At 41.1% G+C, this 14,547-nt stretch overlaps 1 protein-coding gene across 4 annotated transcripts in view; it reads left to right on the forward strand.

Moving 5' to 3' along the window:
• Window positions 1-14,547, forward strand: part of si:dkey-15h8.17 (uncharacterized protein LOC100034454 homolog) — a 103,924-nt gene that overhangs the window by 80,058 nt on the left and 9,319 nt on the right. For 3 of the 4 annotated variants that reach the window (XM_062069549.1, XM_062069548.1, XM_062069552.1), the window contains 2 exons: window positions 6,349-6,418; window positions 9,643-9,808. In XM_062069549.1, the coding sequence (XP_061925533.1) occupies window positions 6,349-6,418; window positions 9,643-9,808 (236 nt within the window). Of the gene's footprint in view, window positions 1-6,348; window positions 6,419-9,642; window positions 9,809-14,547 lie in introns of those variants that run through there. The other variant, XM_062069550.1, reaches the window with a different exon arrangement.

A 14,547-nucleotide genomic window follows, 5' to 3' on the forward strand; every position in this document is an offset into this window, starting at 1 on the left:
ACTCTTCTCAACCGTAACCCAACTCCTCAAACCCATGGACACCACCACCACCTCATTCACCACCAGCAAATGTGAAGAATTTTTATCATTTTTTCAATCAAAAATCAACACCATCCACTCTGAACTGGCCGCCTCCTCTCCCACCTCCTCCCCTACCCCCGATGATGCCCCCCCTTTACTCTCCAACCACCCACTCAACTTCTTCTCCGAAATCACCACAACTGACCTATCCTCCATAACTTCTGGCATGAAAGCCTCCACCTGCATCCTCGACCCAATCCCATCCACTTTAGTTATGGCCTGCCTCCCCTCACTCTCACCTCTCATCACCACTATAATTAACTCCTCCCTATCCACTGGCTCTGTCCCTCCTGCCCTCAAGCTGGCTGCCATCACCCCCATTCTCAAGAAATCCGGTCTCGACCCCAACTTCCCCAACAACTACAGGCCCATCTCCAACCTCCCCTTCCTCTCTAAAATTCTCGAACGTGCAGTTGCCTCCCAAATCAAATCCCACCTTCTCCACAATAACCTATACGAAACGTTCCAATCCGGCTTCAGCTCACTCCACAGCACAGAAACTGCCCTCCTCAAGGTCACCAACGACATCCTCCTCTCCGCCGACTCTAGTTCCCTCTCCATCCTCATTCTCCTCGACCTCAGTGCTGCCTTCGACACCATCAACCACTCCATCCTCCTATCACGCCTCCACTCCTCCCTTGGTTTATCCGGCACTGCCCTCTCCTGGATGAAATCCTACCTCTCTGACCGTCAGCAATTCATCTCAATCAACAACTGCACCTCCTCCACTGCCCCAGTCACCCACGGCGTCCCCCAAGGCTCAGTACTTGGCCCCCTACTCTTCACCATCTACCTTCTGCCCCTCGGTCAGATCCTCCGCCACCACGGCCTTCAATTTCACTGCTATGCCGACGACACACAACTATACCTTTCCACCACGACCATCACCCCAGCCACCCACTCCACCCTCACCACCTGCCTCACAGACATAAAAACCTGGATGCAAAAAAACTTTATAAAACTCAACTGCAACAAATCTGAAATAATTATAATTGGCCCCGACTCCCTCACTCGCTCCACTCAGGACTTTTCATTAAACATTGACGGCTCCCTTGTCACTACCTCCACCCACATCCGCAATCTAGGTGTAATCTTCTACCCTACCCTCTCATTCCTCCCCCACGTAAACCACATCACCAAAACTGCATTCTTCCACCTCAGAAACATTGCCCGTCTCCGGCCCTCCCTCACACCCTCTGCTGCCGAAACCCTCATCCACGCCTTCATCTCATCCCGGTTAGACTATTGCAACAGCATCCTCTACGGCATCACTTCCAAAACCCTCAACAAACTGCAATATGTCCAGAACTCCGCTGCCCGCCTGCTCACCGGAACCCGCTCCAGAGAGCACATCTCACCTGTCCTTCATGACCTCCACTGGCTGCCTGTCAAATACAGAATCCCCTTTAAAATACTCCTCACCACCTACAAGGCACTCCATAACCTGGCTCCACCCTACCTCTCTGACCTCCTCCAGCCACACGTCCCGTCCCGTTCCCTCAGGTCTAGTGATGCTGGCCTCCTGGAGGTCCCCAAGACCAGGCGCCGAACCTGGGGCGACAGGGCCTTCTCCGTGGCTGCCCCCTCTCTCTGGAACGCTCTCCCCAGGCACATCAGAGATGCCCCCTCCCTCCCTACCTTCAAAACCACCCTAAAAACTCACCTCTTCACATTAGCCTTTCCAAACTGACCCTGCCCTTGGTGTTTCTTTATTATTATTATTATTTTTTTTTTCTTTTCTTAGTTTCTTTTCCTAATAAAGTTGTTTTATGGCAGCTTTTGTGTCAACATTGCAACTTTTTCTCGTTAGATTTCACCTCATTCCACTTTTTTTAATGTTCTTTTTTGTTTTTACAATAGTATTTCCAGAATGTGTGGCGGGCCGGTAAACAATTAGCTGCGGGCCGCAAATGGCCCCCGGGCCGCACTTTGGACACCCCTGCCTTAGCCTATATTGATTTGAACTGAATATTTTATTTGATTAGTCCCGGACTATAGAGCGCACCGGACTATAAGCCGCAGATATGTACGTTGTGAAACCAAAACCAGTGAAGTTGTCACGTTGTGTAAATGGTAAATAAAAACAGAATACAATGATTTGCAAATCCTTTTCAACTTATATTCAATTGAATAGACTGCAAAGACAAGATATTTAATGTTCACACTGAGAAACACTTTTTTTTTTTTTTGCAAATAATCATTAACTTTGAATTTAATGGCAGAAACACATTGGCAAAAAGTTGTCACAGGGGCATTTTTACCACTGTGTTACATGACCTTTCCTTTTAACAACACTCTTTGGGAACTGAGGAGACACATTTTTGAAGCTTCTCAGGTGGAATTCTTTCCCATTCGTGCTTGATGAACAGCTTAACTTGCACTTACAGATGTAGCGACCAACTGTAGTTACTGACAGTGGTTTTGTGAGCCCATGTGGTGATATCCTTTACACACTGATGTGGCTTTTTGATGCAGTACCGCCTGAGGGATCGAAGGTCACAGGCATTCAATGTTGGTTTTCAGGCTTGCCGCTTACGTGCAGTGATTTCTCCAAATTCGCTGAACCTTTTGATGATATTACGGAGCGTAGATGGTGAAATCCCTAATTTCTTTGCAATAGCTGGTTGAAAAATGTTGGACATTTTGCTCACGCTTGTGTTGACAAAGTGGTGACCCTCGCCCCATCCTTGTTTGTGAATGACTGAGCATTTCATGGAATCTACTTTTATACCCAATCATGGCACCCACCTGTTCCCAATTAGCCTGTTCACCTGTGGGATATTCCAAATAAGTGTTTGATGAGCATTCCTCAACTTTATCAGTCTTTTTTGCCACTTGTGCCAGCTTTTTTGAAACGTGTTGCTGGCATCAAATTCCAAATGGGCTAATATTGGCAAAAAATAACAAAGTTTCTCAGTCGACTCAATTGAATATAAGTTGAAAAGGATTTGCAAATCATTGTATTCTGTTTTTATTTACCATTTACACAACGTGCCAACTTCACTGGTTTTGGGTTTCTGTACACAGAAATCTTCTGTAAACGTTTATTTACATACTTTAATCGGTTCCAAACGGTGTCTGTCACACGGCAGTTAACAGCGGTCTCAGGTTCGCTGAATGTCCGATGCTTTCCGGCCGTCGCCAATAAAGAGATGTGTTATTGATGAGGCAGGAGTTCAAGACAAAGTCCATCAAAAAGTTGCTCGGCCAAAAGTTAACTTGATTGTCGCGGTGAAGATGGAGTAGCGGCAAGATTAGCCGCTTATCGTTGTTAGCGGCGTAACCCTTGACCTGGAAACAGAACTCGACTTGGTGAATATTTTCCCAATATCGACATACCGTATTTTTCTGAGTATAAGTCGCTCCGGCCGAAAATGCATAATAAAGAAGGAAAAAAACATATATAAGTCGCACTGGAGTATAAGTCGCATTTTTTGGGGAAATGTATTTGATAAAAGCCAACACCAAGAATAGACATTTGAAAGGCAATTTAAAATAAATAAAGAATAGTGAACAACAGGCTGAATAAGTGTATGTTATATGAGGCATAAATAACCAACTGGTATGTTAACGTAACATATTATGGTAAGAGTCATTCAAATAACTATAACATATAGAACATGCTATACGTTTACCAAACAATCTGTCACTCCTAATCGCTAAATCCCATGAAATCTTATACGTCTAGTCTCTTACGTGAATGAGCTAAATAATATTATTTCATATTTTACGCTAATGTGTTAATAATTTCACACATAAGTCGCTCCTGAGTATAAGTCGCACCCCCGGCCAAGCTATGAAAAAAACTGCGACTTATAATCCGAAAAATGTGGTAATTAGGAGACAATAGTACATGATACACAAATACAATTTAGTTTAACATGTAACTTAAGGCCAAAAACATTCTTTGTGTGATCATTACCGTATTTTCCGGACTATAGAGCGGTATATAAGCCGCACCCACGAAATTTTAGGAGAAAAAAACATTGTCCCATATATTAGCCGCACCGCAGATATACACTACCGTTCAAAAGTTTGGGGTCACAGTGAAATGTCCTTATTTTTGAAGGAAAAGCACTGTACTTTTCAATGAAGATAACTTTAAACTAGTCTTAACTTTAAAGAAATACACTCTATACATTGCTAATGTGGTAAATGACTATTCTAGCTGCAAATGTCTGGTTTTTGGTGCAATATCTACATAGGTGTATAGAGGCCCATTTCCAGCAACTATCACTCCAGTCTTCTAATGGTACAATGTGTTTGCTCATTGGCTCAGAAGGCTAATTGATGATTAGAAAACCCTTGTGCAATCATGTTCACACATCTGAAAACAGTTTAGCTCGTTACAGAAGCTACAAAACCGACCTTCCTTTGAGCAGATTGAGTTTCTGGAGCATCACATTTGTGGGGTCAATTAAACGCTCAAAATGGCCAGAAAAAGAGAACTTTCATCTGAAACTCGACAGTCTATTCTTGTTCTTAGAAATGAAGGCTATTCCACAAAATTGTTTGGGTGATCCCAAACTTTTGAACGGTAGTGTATACGTTGAGAAATGAGTTATTTACACAGAAATATTCTGTAAACGTTTATTTACATACCGTAATTGTTTCCAAACGGTGTCTGCAACGCAGCAGTAAAACGGCTGATCAAACAAATCAAATCAACTTTGTTTATAAAGCACATTTAAAATTTACCACAGGGGTAGCCAAAGTGCTGTACAACGGGCAGGTTAAAAGATAATACGAGAACCGAGCAAACGCAACACAACACGAACAGAACACGATAAAAATTAAATAAATAAAACATAAAAACAGGTTCACAGCAGGTGTATTATGGGGCGCCATTGCAGGATGGATATCACTCAGTGTTAAAAGCCATGGAATAAAAGTATGTTTTTAAGAGAGATTTAAAAACAGGAAGAGAGGAGGCTTGTCTAACACTCAGAGGTAGGTCGTTCCAGAGCTTGGGAGCAGCAGCGGTGAAAGCTCTGTCACCTCTGAGCTTCAGCCTTGTGTCAGGGACCGTCAGTAGCAGCTGATCGGCTGATCTTAGGGATCAAAACAGAAGTCATCATCATGGACCCGCTAGCTCCGCAAGCTAGCTCTCCAATCAGCTAAACAGACCCAATAACTCCACGGTGACGTTTTTGGTGAATTTACGAAACTGAAACAACACAAAAAGAGTGCCATTGTCAGTTAACAATACTAACACAGACACTTGTAAAAGTGTTAGCGTATTAGCTAATGCTAAACGACGCTGGCTTGGTTACATTACGATAGCACGTACAAATGTGCATGAAAACACTCCTACAGACGTCACACATGGGACGGTTTAGTAAGTAAGAGATGTTTTAGTTATATTGTAAAACTTACAAACCTCGATCGGTGTGACGATTAAAGACTCTGTACGAGTAGAACCGTTATGGATGGCTTAAAAGACGGAACAACAATTGTAATTTGGTTGAAAGCTCTAAGTGGGGGCCCTTCGAATCGTTTGATTTGGCCCGCCAAAGGGTGTCTTCCAAATGTAGCACATATTCATACTGACCGTTTAAACATCACGGTCCAATATCAGCATAAAACAATATGTATCAGCATAATATCGGCTTGCATCTCAACGTTCCCATATTAGTTTTACTACAAGCAGTCCTGCAGAGTGTTTACTTGTGCAAAGCTGGACAGTTAGCATCGAAATGTCCTCCAATAAGCACACCATTTCTTCTCTTTTAGTCAAGTCGTTTGCAAAAGGTAAACATGCTCGGCTGTTAGGAGCTAGCAGCTACGCAACAGTTCTCCGATTTACTCAATTTAATGGATAAATCGTTTTCTAACTTTCCACGCTGCGGAATAACGCAAGTATGAAGAATTCCTGCTGATAACGGATCATTGTATTGAAAGTTCGGGACACCCTTAACGCTCGCACAGTCATTGATGGCATGTTCACAAGGCTGACTAGTTGCCATCTATGATTGTTATTGGTACGAAATACCGGAACTTTTTGACTATTTGTGTTTCAAGCGTCAAATTGCTGTGTTGGCACATTTTCACTTTTACCCCTTTTCACTATTTGCATTATGGCCGTCAGCAAAAAAAAAAAAAATCAATAAATTAGCTGCAGTGTTTTATTAGCTGCAGGGTACAGAGCGTAGGGAAAAGTATGCAGCTTATAGTCCGGAATTTACGCTACCATTTTGTTAGCGGGCATCTGCTGCGTGTTCCTGTGGCCCCAAGTTAACCATGTTGATGTGTGCTTGGACTTTGCAGATGTGCACCACCGCTGCTGATGTGCAGGCTATGGTGGAGCTACCAAGCACACCTTGCTTGGTAGTCCAAGGTACTCTCTGGATTTTTATGATGTTTCCTATTGGTATCAATTGTTATACAACACCATCAGAGGGTGTGTCAGGGCTGCCCCAGCTAAATTGGGGAGATTATACATCATGTGTGTGTGTGTATATATATATATATATATATATATATATATATATATATATATATATATATATATATATATATATATATATATATATATATCTTAATGAACCGAACCGTGACCTCTAAACCGAGGTACGTACCGAACTGAAATTTTTGTGTACCGTTACGCCCCTAATATATATATATATATATATATATATATATATATATATATATATATACAAACCCCGTTTCCATATGAGTTGGGAAATTGTGTTAGATGTAAATATAAACGGAATACAATGATTTGCAAATCCTTTTCAACCCATATTCAGTTGAATATGCTACAAAGACAACATATTTGATGTTCAAACTGATAAACATTTTTTTTGTGTGCAAATAATCATTAACTTTAGAATTTGATGCCAGCAACACGTGACAAAGAAGTTGGGAAAGGTGGCAATAAATACTGATAAAGTTGAGGAATGCTCATCAAACACTTATTTGGAACATCCCACAGGTGTGCAGGCTAATTGGGAACAGGTGGGTGCCATGATTGGGTATAAAAGTAGATTCCATGAAATTCTCAGTCATTCACAAACAAGGATGGGGCGAGGGTCACCACTTTGTGAACAAATGCGTGAGCAAATTTTTGAACAGTTTAAGAAAAACCTTTCTCAACCAGCTATTGCAAGGAATTTAGATATTTCACCATCTACGCTCCGTAATATCATCAAAGGGTTCAGAGAATCTGGAGAAATCACTGCACGTAAGCAGCTAAGCCCGTGACCTTCCATCCCTCAGGCTGTACTGCATCAACAAGCGACATCAGCGTGTAAAGGATATCACCACATGGGCTCAGGAACACTTCAGAAACCCACTGTCAGTAACTACAGTTGGTCGTTATATATGTAAGTGCAAGTTAAAACTCTCCTATGCAAGGCGAAAACCGTTTATCAACAACACCCAGAAACGCCGTCGGCTTCGCTGGGCCTGAGCTCATCTAAGATGGACTAATACAAAGTGAAAAAGTGTTCTGTGGTCTGACGAGTCCACATTTCAAATTGTTTTTGGAAACTGTGGACGTTGTGTCCTCCGGACCAAAGAGGAAAAGAACCATCCGGATTGTTCTAGGCGCAAAGTGTAAAAGCCAGCATGTGTGATGGTATGGGGGTGTATTAGTGCCCAAGACATGGGTAACTTACACATCTGTGAAGGCACCATTAATGCTGAAAGGTACATACAGGTTTTGGAGCAACATATGTTGCCATTCAAGCAACGTTACCATGGACGCCCCTGCTTATTTCAGCAAGACAATGCCAAGCCACGTGGCTTCGTAGTAAAAGAGTGCGGGTACTAGACTGGCCTGCCTGTAGTCCAGACCTGTCTCCCATTGAAAATGTGTGGCGCATTATGAAGCCTAAAATAGCACAAGGGAGACCCCCGGACTGTTGAACAACTTAAGCTGTACATCAAGCAAGAATGGGAAAGAATTCCACCTGAGAAGCTTCAAAAATGTGTCTCCTCAGTTCCCAAACCTTTACTGAGTGTTGTTAAAAGGAAAGGCCATGTAACACAGTGGTGAACATGCCCTTTCCCAACTACTTTGGCACGTGTTGCAGCCATGAAATTCTAAGTTAATTATTATTTGCAATAAAAAAATAAAGTTTATGAGTTTGAACATCAAATATGTTGTCTTTGTAGTGCATTCAACTGAATATGTCCTTGAACACACCACAGTTATGTGCCATGAGATGCAAAAGTGAAACGTGTACAAAACTTTCTCCTTTGCTGCCACAAATAAATGTGTATTATTTTTACCTTTTAAAGTTTATAACTTTAATCAAAGGTCCTTGAATGCACCATAGTTATGTGCAATAAGATGCAAAAGTGAAACGTGTACAAACATTTCTCCTTTGCTGCCACAAATATATTTTTATTTAGATTTTAAAGTTTCTAACTTTAATAAAAGTTCCTTGAACACACCATAGTTATGTGCCATGAGATGCAAAAGTGAAACGTGTACAAAACTTTCTCCTATGCTGCCACAAATAAATGTATATTATTTTTACCTTTTAAAGTTTATAACTTTAATCAAAGGTCCTTGAATGCACCATAGTTATGTGCAATAAGATGCAAAAGTGAAACGTGTACAAACATTTCTCTGCTGCCACAAATATATATATATATATTTTTATTTACATTTTAAAGTTTCCAACTTTAATCAAAGGTCCTTTAACACACCACAGTTGTGTGCCTTGAGATGCAAAAGTGAAACGTGTACAAAATGTTCTCCTATGCTGCCGCAAATATGTATATTTTTTTATTTACATTTTAAAGTTTCTAACTTTAATCAAAGGTCCTTGAACACACCATAGTTATGTGCCATGAAATGCAAAAGTGAAACGTGTACAAAAGTTTCTCCTATGCTGCCACAAATAGATTTATATTTTTTAACCTTTTAAAGTTTCTAACTTTAATCAAAGGTCCTTGAATGCACCATAGTTATGTGCAATAAGATGCAAAAGTGAAACGTGTACAAACATTTCCCCTTTGCTGCCACAAATATTATTATTTTTTTAATTTACATTTTAAAGTTTCTAACTTTAATCGAAGGTCCTTGAACACACCATAGTTATATGCCATGAGATGCAAAAGTGAAACGTGTACAAAACTTTCTCCTATGCTGCCACAAATAGATTTATACATATATTTTTTTTACCTTTCTTCTATCACCTCCTTGTTTCAAAATGCTGTGTAAAGTCTGAAAGGTGAACTTTGATGACCTTACGACGTCTGTGTCGAGTTTGCTGCTATCAAGGTGGAACGAACCGTTTTGTATTTTAAACATTTGTAACTTTATTCAAGCGTATATTTGTGTTATCTTACCATTGATGTCGTTTTTTTAAAAATAATTTGCATATTTAAATGACCCAAAAAAAAAATCCAACTTTAGAGAAGCCCATGCAGGGGCCCCACCGTACTTGGGGCCCCGGTACAACATTCTCACTTTCTCCTTTGCTGCTGATTTCCGTTTGGTTGTGATTGATTCATGTTTTCACACAGGCAGATTTTTCATGTTGTGGAAGTAATTCACGTTCCCTTCCGGGTCCTAAAAGATGCTGACCAATGTGTCCATTGCAGGGGACGTTCTGAAGCCGTCGGCTTGGATGCTCTGCGTTGACCGACGAGTGGTGATGGGCCCGCACTCCAACTTTCTTCACGGGGTCGCTTCGGTCTTTGCCAGCTACTACATCTTCAACTTGGAGTACCCCGTGGACGGCTCGTGCACCCTGGAATTCATCCAAAGGTATGGACGCCAAGCCACGCCCCCTTGGTTACTGTTGTCATGTGCCACACCACCAATTTCAAACAATATTAGCGTATCTTTTCTTCCCGGTGCTGAAAATCTGTCACAGCGATCACTTAAAGGGGTACTGTACTTTTTCTGGAATGTTGCTTATCATTCACAATGCTCATGTAAGACAAAAACATACTTTATTTTTCTGCATTATAACTTGTAAATAAATGCTAGTAAAAGTCAGCTAACAATGGAGGTAGCTGGGTACGATTTATTACGCCTATAAAGCGCTCTAAAAAAACGTCTATATACACGCTGTAAGTATATATGTAGTGTAGTAACACTAATAATAACGTGTAATATATACATGATGTAAGTATATATGTCATGTACTAACATTCATAATAACATGTAATATATACATGATGTAAGTATATATGTCATGTAGTAACATTCATAATAACATGTAATATATACATGATGTAAGTATATGTCATGTAGTAACATTCATAATAACATGTAATATATACATGATGTAAGTATATATGTCATGTAGTAACATTCATAATAACATGTAATATATACATGATGTAAGTATATATGTCATGTAGTAACACTCATAACGTGTAATATTTACGTATTAGCTCATTTTAAGCATGCAGTGTCGCATCACAACGTTTACTTTTCCCTTCAACAACACCACCACTAATCATGGCAGACTTCATGACAACAAGGATTACTTTGGGACAAATGATGATCCAGAAACATATATTTTTGAGCCTGAACACAAGGAGGATGAGGTAGTTTTCAAAGCTGAGTGAGAAACAGATGCAGCAAGTAGCAGTATTGCTAAGTGCTCACAAACTATGAACATAATAAAATGGAGATGTCCGATAATGGCTTTTTTGCCGATATTCCGATACTGTCCAACTCTTAATTACCGATTCCAATATCAACCGATACCGATATATACAGTCGTGGAATTAGCACATTATTATGCCTAATTTTCTTCGTCACGTCGTGACATTGCTAGCTTTACGAGCAGAGGAGCAGGCTCATAGGCTAGTGACTAACTGTCAAAAAGGGCTTTAGTTTTTGAGATACCCCTACCGGAGGTAGAACAAGATCTAACAATGTTTTTCCTCATCTCTAAGGTCTCCCATATATGAAATGGGTTCTTAGGTTAAAATATTTTACTGCAAACATTGTTAAATTGATACATATTGTAATACACCCCAAACTTAAAAAAGAACAAAAATACAGCCTGGCCGTATGGGAGTTAAGCCATATAAACTCATGTAGATTACTAACACAAGCTCTGACAGCTTTGAAACTTGGCATAATTGTGGTCAGGAAGTTGCTTTACCTATTAGAAAAAACTGGATGTGAATATCTTGATGTGTGTAACATATAGAGACCTTTGAACACTTGCCTAAAATAAGCGGACATACAAAAAATGAATATCTATGCAGAATATTCTCATTTACTTTGTAGTTGCTTTGCCAGGGATTGTCATAAACACACACATCATGGCTTTTTGGAAAGATGGGGCTGTGCTGAATCCAGTGATACCAAATATATGAATATAGCATGTATAGTCAGTGTGTTACATCACTAAGTGTATGAGGTGTCCCAAATGAAAGAAAGTGAAACATTGACACATGGTTGTGATGAATCCAGCAATGCCAAATATGTAAATACTATGCATTATCATTCATCACTAAATATATAAACTGTCCCAAATAAAAGAATATGTTGCATTGCATAACAATGTATTGTACTGTACCGTTTGACATCACCGGGGGATGGGGCACACAGCTCATACTCAACTCAGGAACTGATCAATATTGCAAGTGGTCAGGTTGCATCAGAGAAAGTTGCAAAAGAGCTCTCAAACTTCCTCCAAGATGGTGCAAAGCAGAATGCCGTCTTTATTGAACAACGTCTGACAAAATCAAAAAGAACAAAGAGCTTCTGGGACCCAGAGAAAAGAAACCAATGTGCAACCTTCAAGGACATGAAAACATCAGCTGGAGTTAGTGTATCTAGACAGGTTCACATGGACTCAGATGTGCTCTTTCGAAGGTTACTTGCTGTTTCCAAACAAAGAGAGGTGTCCATAGAGACTGTGATGTCTCACGAACTCGCTGCTGTCCCACCATCTTTGTTTTATGATGATGGAAGCATGAGGAAGACCACAAAAGCTGACCTTGCTAAGAAACTGGAGTCTGTCGTTGAAGAGACACAGCAGCTGCCCAGTGTTAAAGAACCATCAGCATATCTCATCGATGGCATGGCTCTTCTGCAGAGTCTCCATGATCCAAGCTTCCAGACCTTCAACGATCTTGGTGAATGTATCTGGAATAAGATCAAAATGTTAAAGGGAAAGGAAGGCATCAGCTGTGTGACAAAGAAGAGGTACCATCCAAACCAGCAGGACACATATTATCACAGGACAAGCACGCGTTCCAAACTACAGGAAATTCCTGAGGATCAGTGGGAACAAGGCTGCTTTATGTAGCTTTGTCAGCAATTACATAATGAAGGCTGGGCCAGAGAGAATCTCGTCAGAGAACACAGTCATATTGGCAGGTGGCTTTGACAATGGTGAGGAGGTGAAGAGTGTTAGGAAGTCAGGTGTTGACTGTTTGAAAGATCTTTACAGTGACCAGGAGGAGGCTGACACAAGGCTGGTGTTACATGCAATACACCTTGTGGAGTCCTATTCTCGTCTCATTGTCAAATGTGACGATACAGACGTACTGGTTCTGCTTGTGTACTATGCAAGCAAAGGGATGTTTGGATCCTCACAAGTCTTCATGCATTCTGGACATGGCCTAAAGGAAAGATTTGTCCCAGTTTGTTCAATTGCTCAGAGTCTTGGAGCAGCTCTTTGTGAGTGTTTACCTGCATGCCACGCCCTCACGGGTTGCGATAGTACAAGCAGCTTGTACAGAATTGGAAAGACCACTGCTTTCACAAGACTGAAGACCCATCTGACTGACTTAAAGGAAATGGCCAAGTTTGGACTGTCTGGAAATCTAGACGAAGCTTTGCCTGTGGCAAGAAAATATGCCCTCCTCCTGTATGGCCAAAAGAAAAAGGAGAATGGCTGTCCTTGTACCAACCTAGATGAGCTGAGGTACACACTAGCATCTACCACAGATTCTTCAGCAGCAAATCTACCCCCAACAGAAGACGCCTTTGAGCAACATGTGTTAAGAGCCTTATACCAAACAGCAGTTTGGCGTCACAGCCATCAGGCCAAGCCTCATCTCTGGAACCCAGTTGGTAGAGGATGGAGGCTCAGACAGGATGGGTCCATTGAACCTATCATGTTTCAGAAGGCACCAGCACCTAAAGAAGTTCGAGACATCACCCACCTGTACTGTAAAGATGGAAAATGCAATGAAACCAGCAAATGCCAGTGTCTTTCAGTGGGCTTGACTTGCACTGAGTTTTGCTCTTGCTCTTTCCCAGATTGCCCAAATATGACCCACTTTGTCACTGATGATAAAGTGGATGAGTGACAGGGATGGCTACCAAAAACAGCCCATGAAGAACACCAGCCAAAGAGCTGGGGAGTTTAACGTGAGGAGAGGGCTCATTCCTCCTCAGATTGTTTTGTTTGATGAACATTTGTTTGATTTGAAACAGTAATTTAATTTGTACTGTGTGAAGTTAAGTTATAGTTATAAAAAGATCGTCCAAACTACAATCCTGTCACCTGTCTCCTTTGTGTGCTATTGCTGAGCTGTGTGCCTCATCCCCCGGTGATGTCAAACGGTACAGTACAATATATTGTTATGCAATGCAACATATTCTTTTATTTGGGACAGTTTATATATTTAGTGATGAATGATTATGCATACTATTTACATATTTGGCATTGCTGGATTCATCACAACCATGTGTCAATGTTTCACTTTCTTTCATTTGGGAGACCTCATACACTTAGTGATGTAACACACTGACTATACATGCTATATTCATATATTTGGTATCACTGGATTCAGCACAGCCCCATCTTTCCAAAAAGCCATGATGTGTGTGTTTATGACAATCCCTGGCAAAGCAACTACAAAGTAAATGAGAATATTCTGCATAGATATTCATTTTTTGTATGTCCGCTTATTTTAGGCAAGTGTTCATAGGTCTCTATATGTTACACACATCAAGATATTCACATCCAGTTTTTTCTAATAGGTAAAGCAACTTCCTGACCACAATTATGCCAAGTTTCAAAGCTGTCAGAGCTTGTGTTATTAATCTACATAAGTTTATATGGCTTAACTCCCATACGGCCAGGCTGTATTTTTGTTCTTTTTTAAGTTTGGGGTGTATGACAATATGTATCAATTTAACAATGTTTGCAGTAAAACCTTAGAGATGAGGAAAAACATTGTTAGATTTTGTTCTACCTCCGGTAGGGGTATCTCAAATTTTGAGGGGCATTGTCACTGGGTGAGAAGCTCTGCCATCCGGGGGGAGCTCAAAGTAAAGCCACTGCTCCTCCACATCGAGAGGAGCCAGATGAGGTGGTTCGGGCATCTGGTCAGGATGCCACCCGAACGCCTCCCTCGGGAGGTGTTTAGGGCACGTCCAACCGGTAGGAGACCACGGGGAAGACCCAGGACACGTTGGGAAGACTATGTCTCCCGGCTGGCCTGGGAACGCCTCGGGATCCCCCGGGAGGAGCTGGACGAAGTGGCTGGGGAGAGGGAAGTCTGGGTTTCCCTGCTTAGGCT

This window comes from Entelurus aequoreus, linkage group LG14 (genome assembly GCF_033978785.1).
Source record: "Entelurus aequoreus isolate RoL-2023_Sb linkage group LG14, RoL_Eaeq_v1.1, whole genome shotgun sequence".
NCBI classification, from domain to species: domain Eukaryota; kingdom Metazoa; phylum Chordata; class Actinopteri; order Syngnathiformes; family Syngnathidae; genus Entelurus; species Entelurus aequoreus.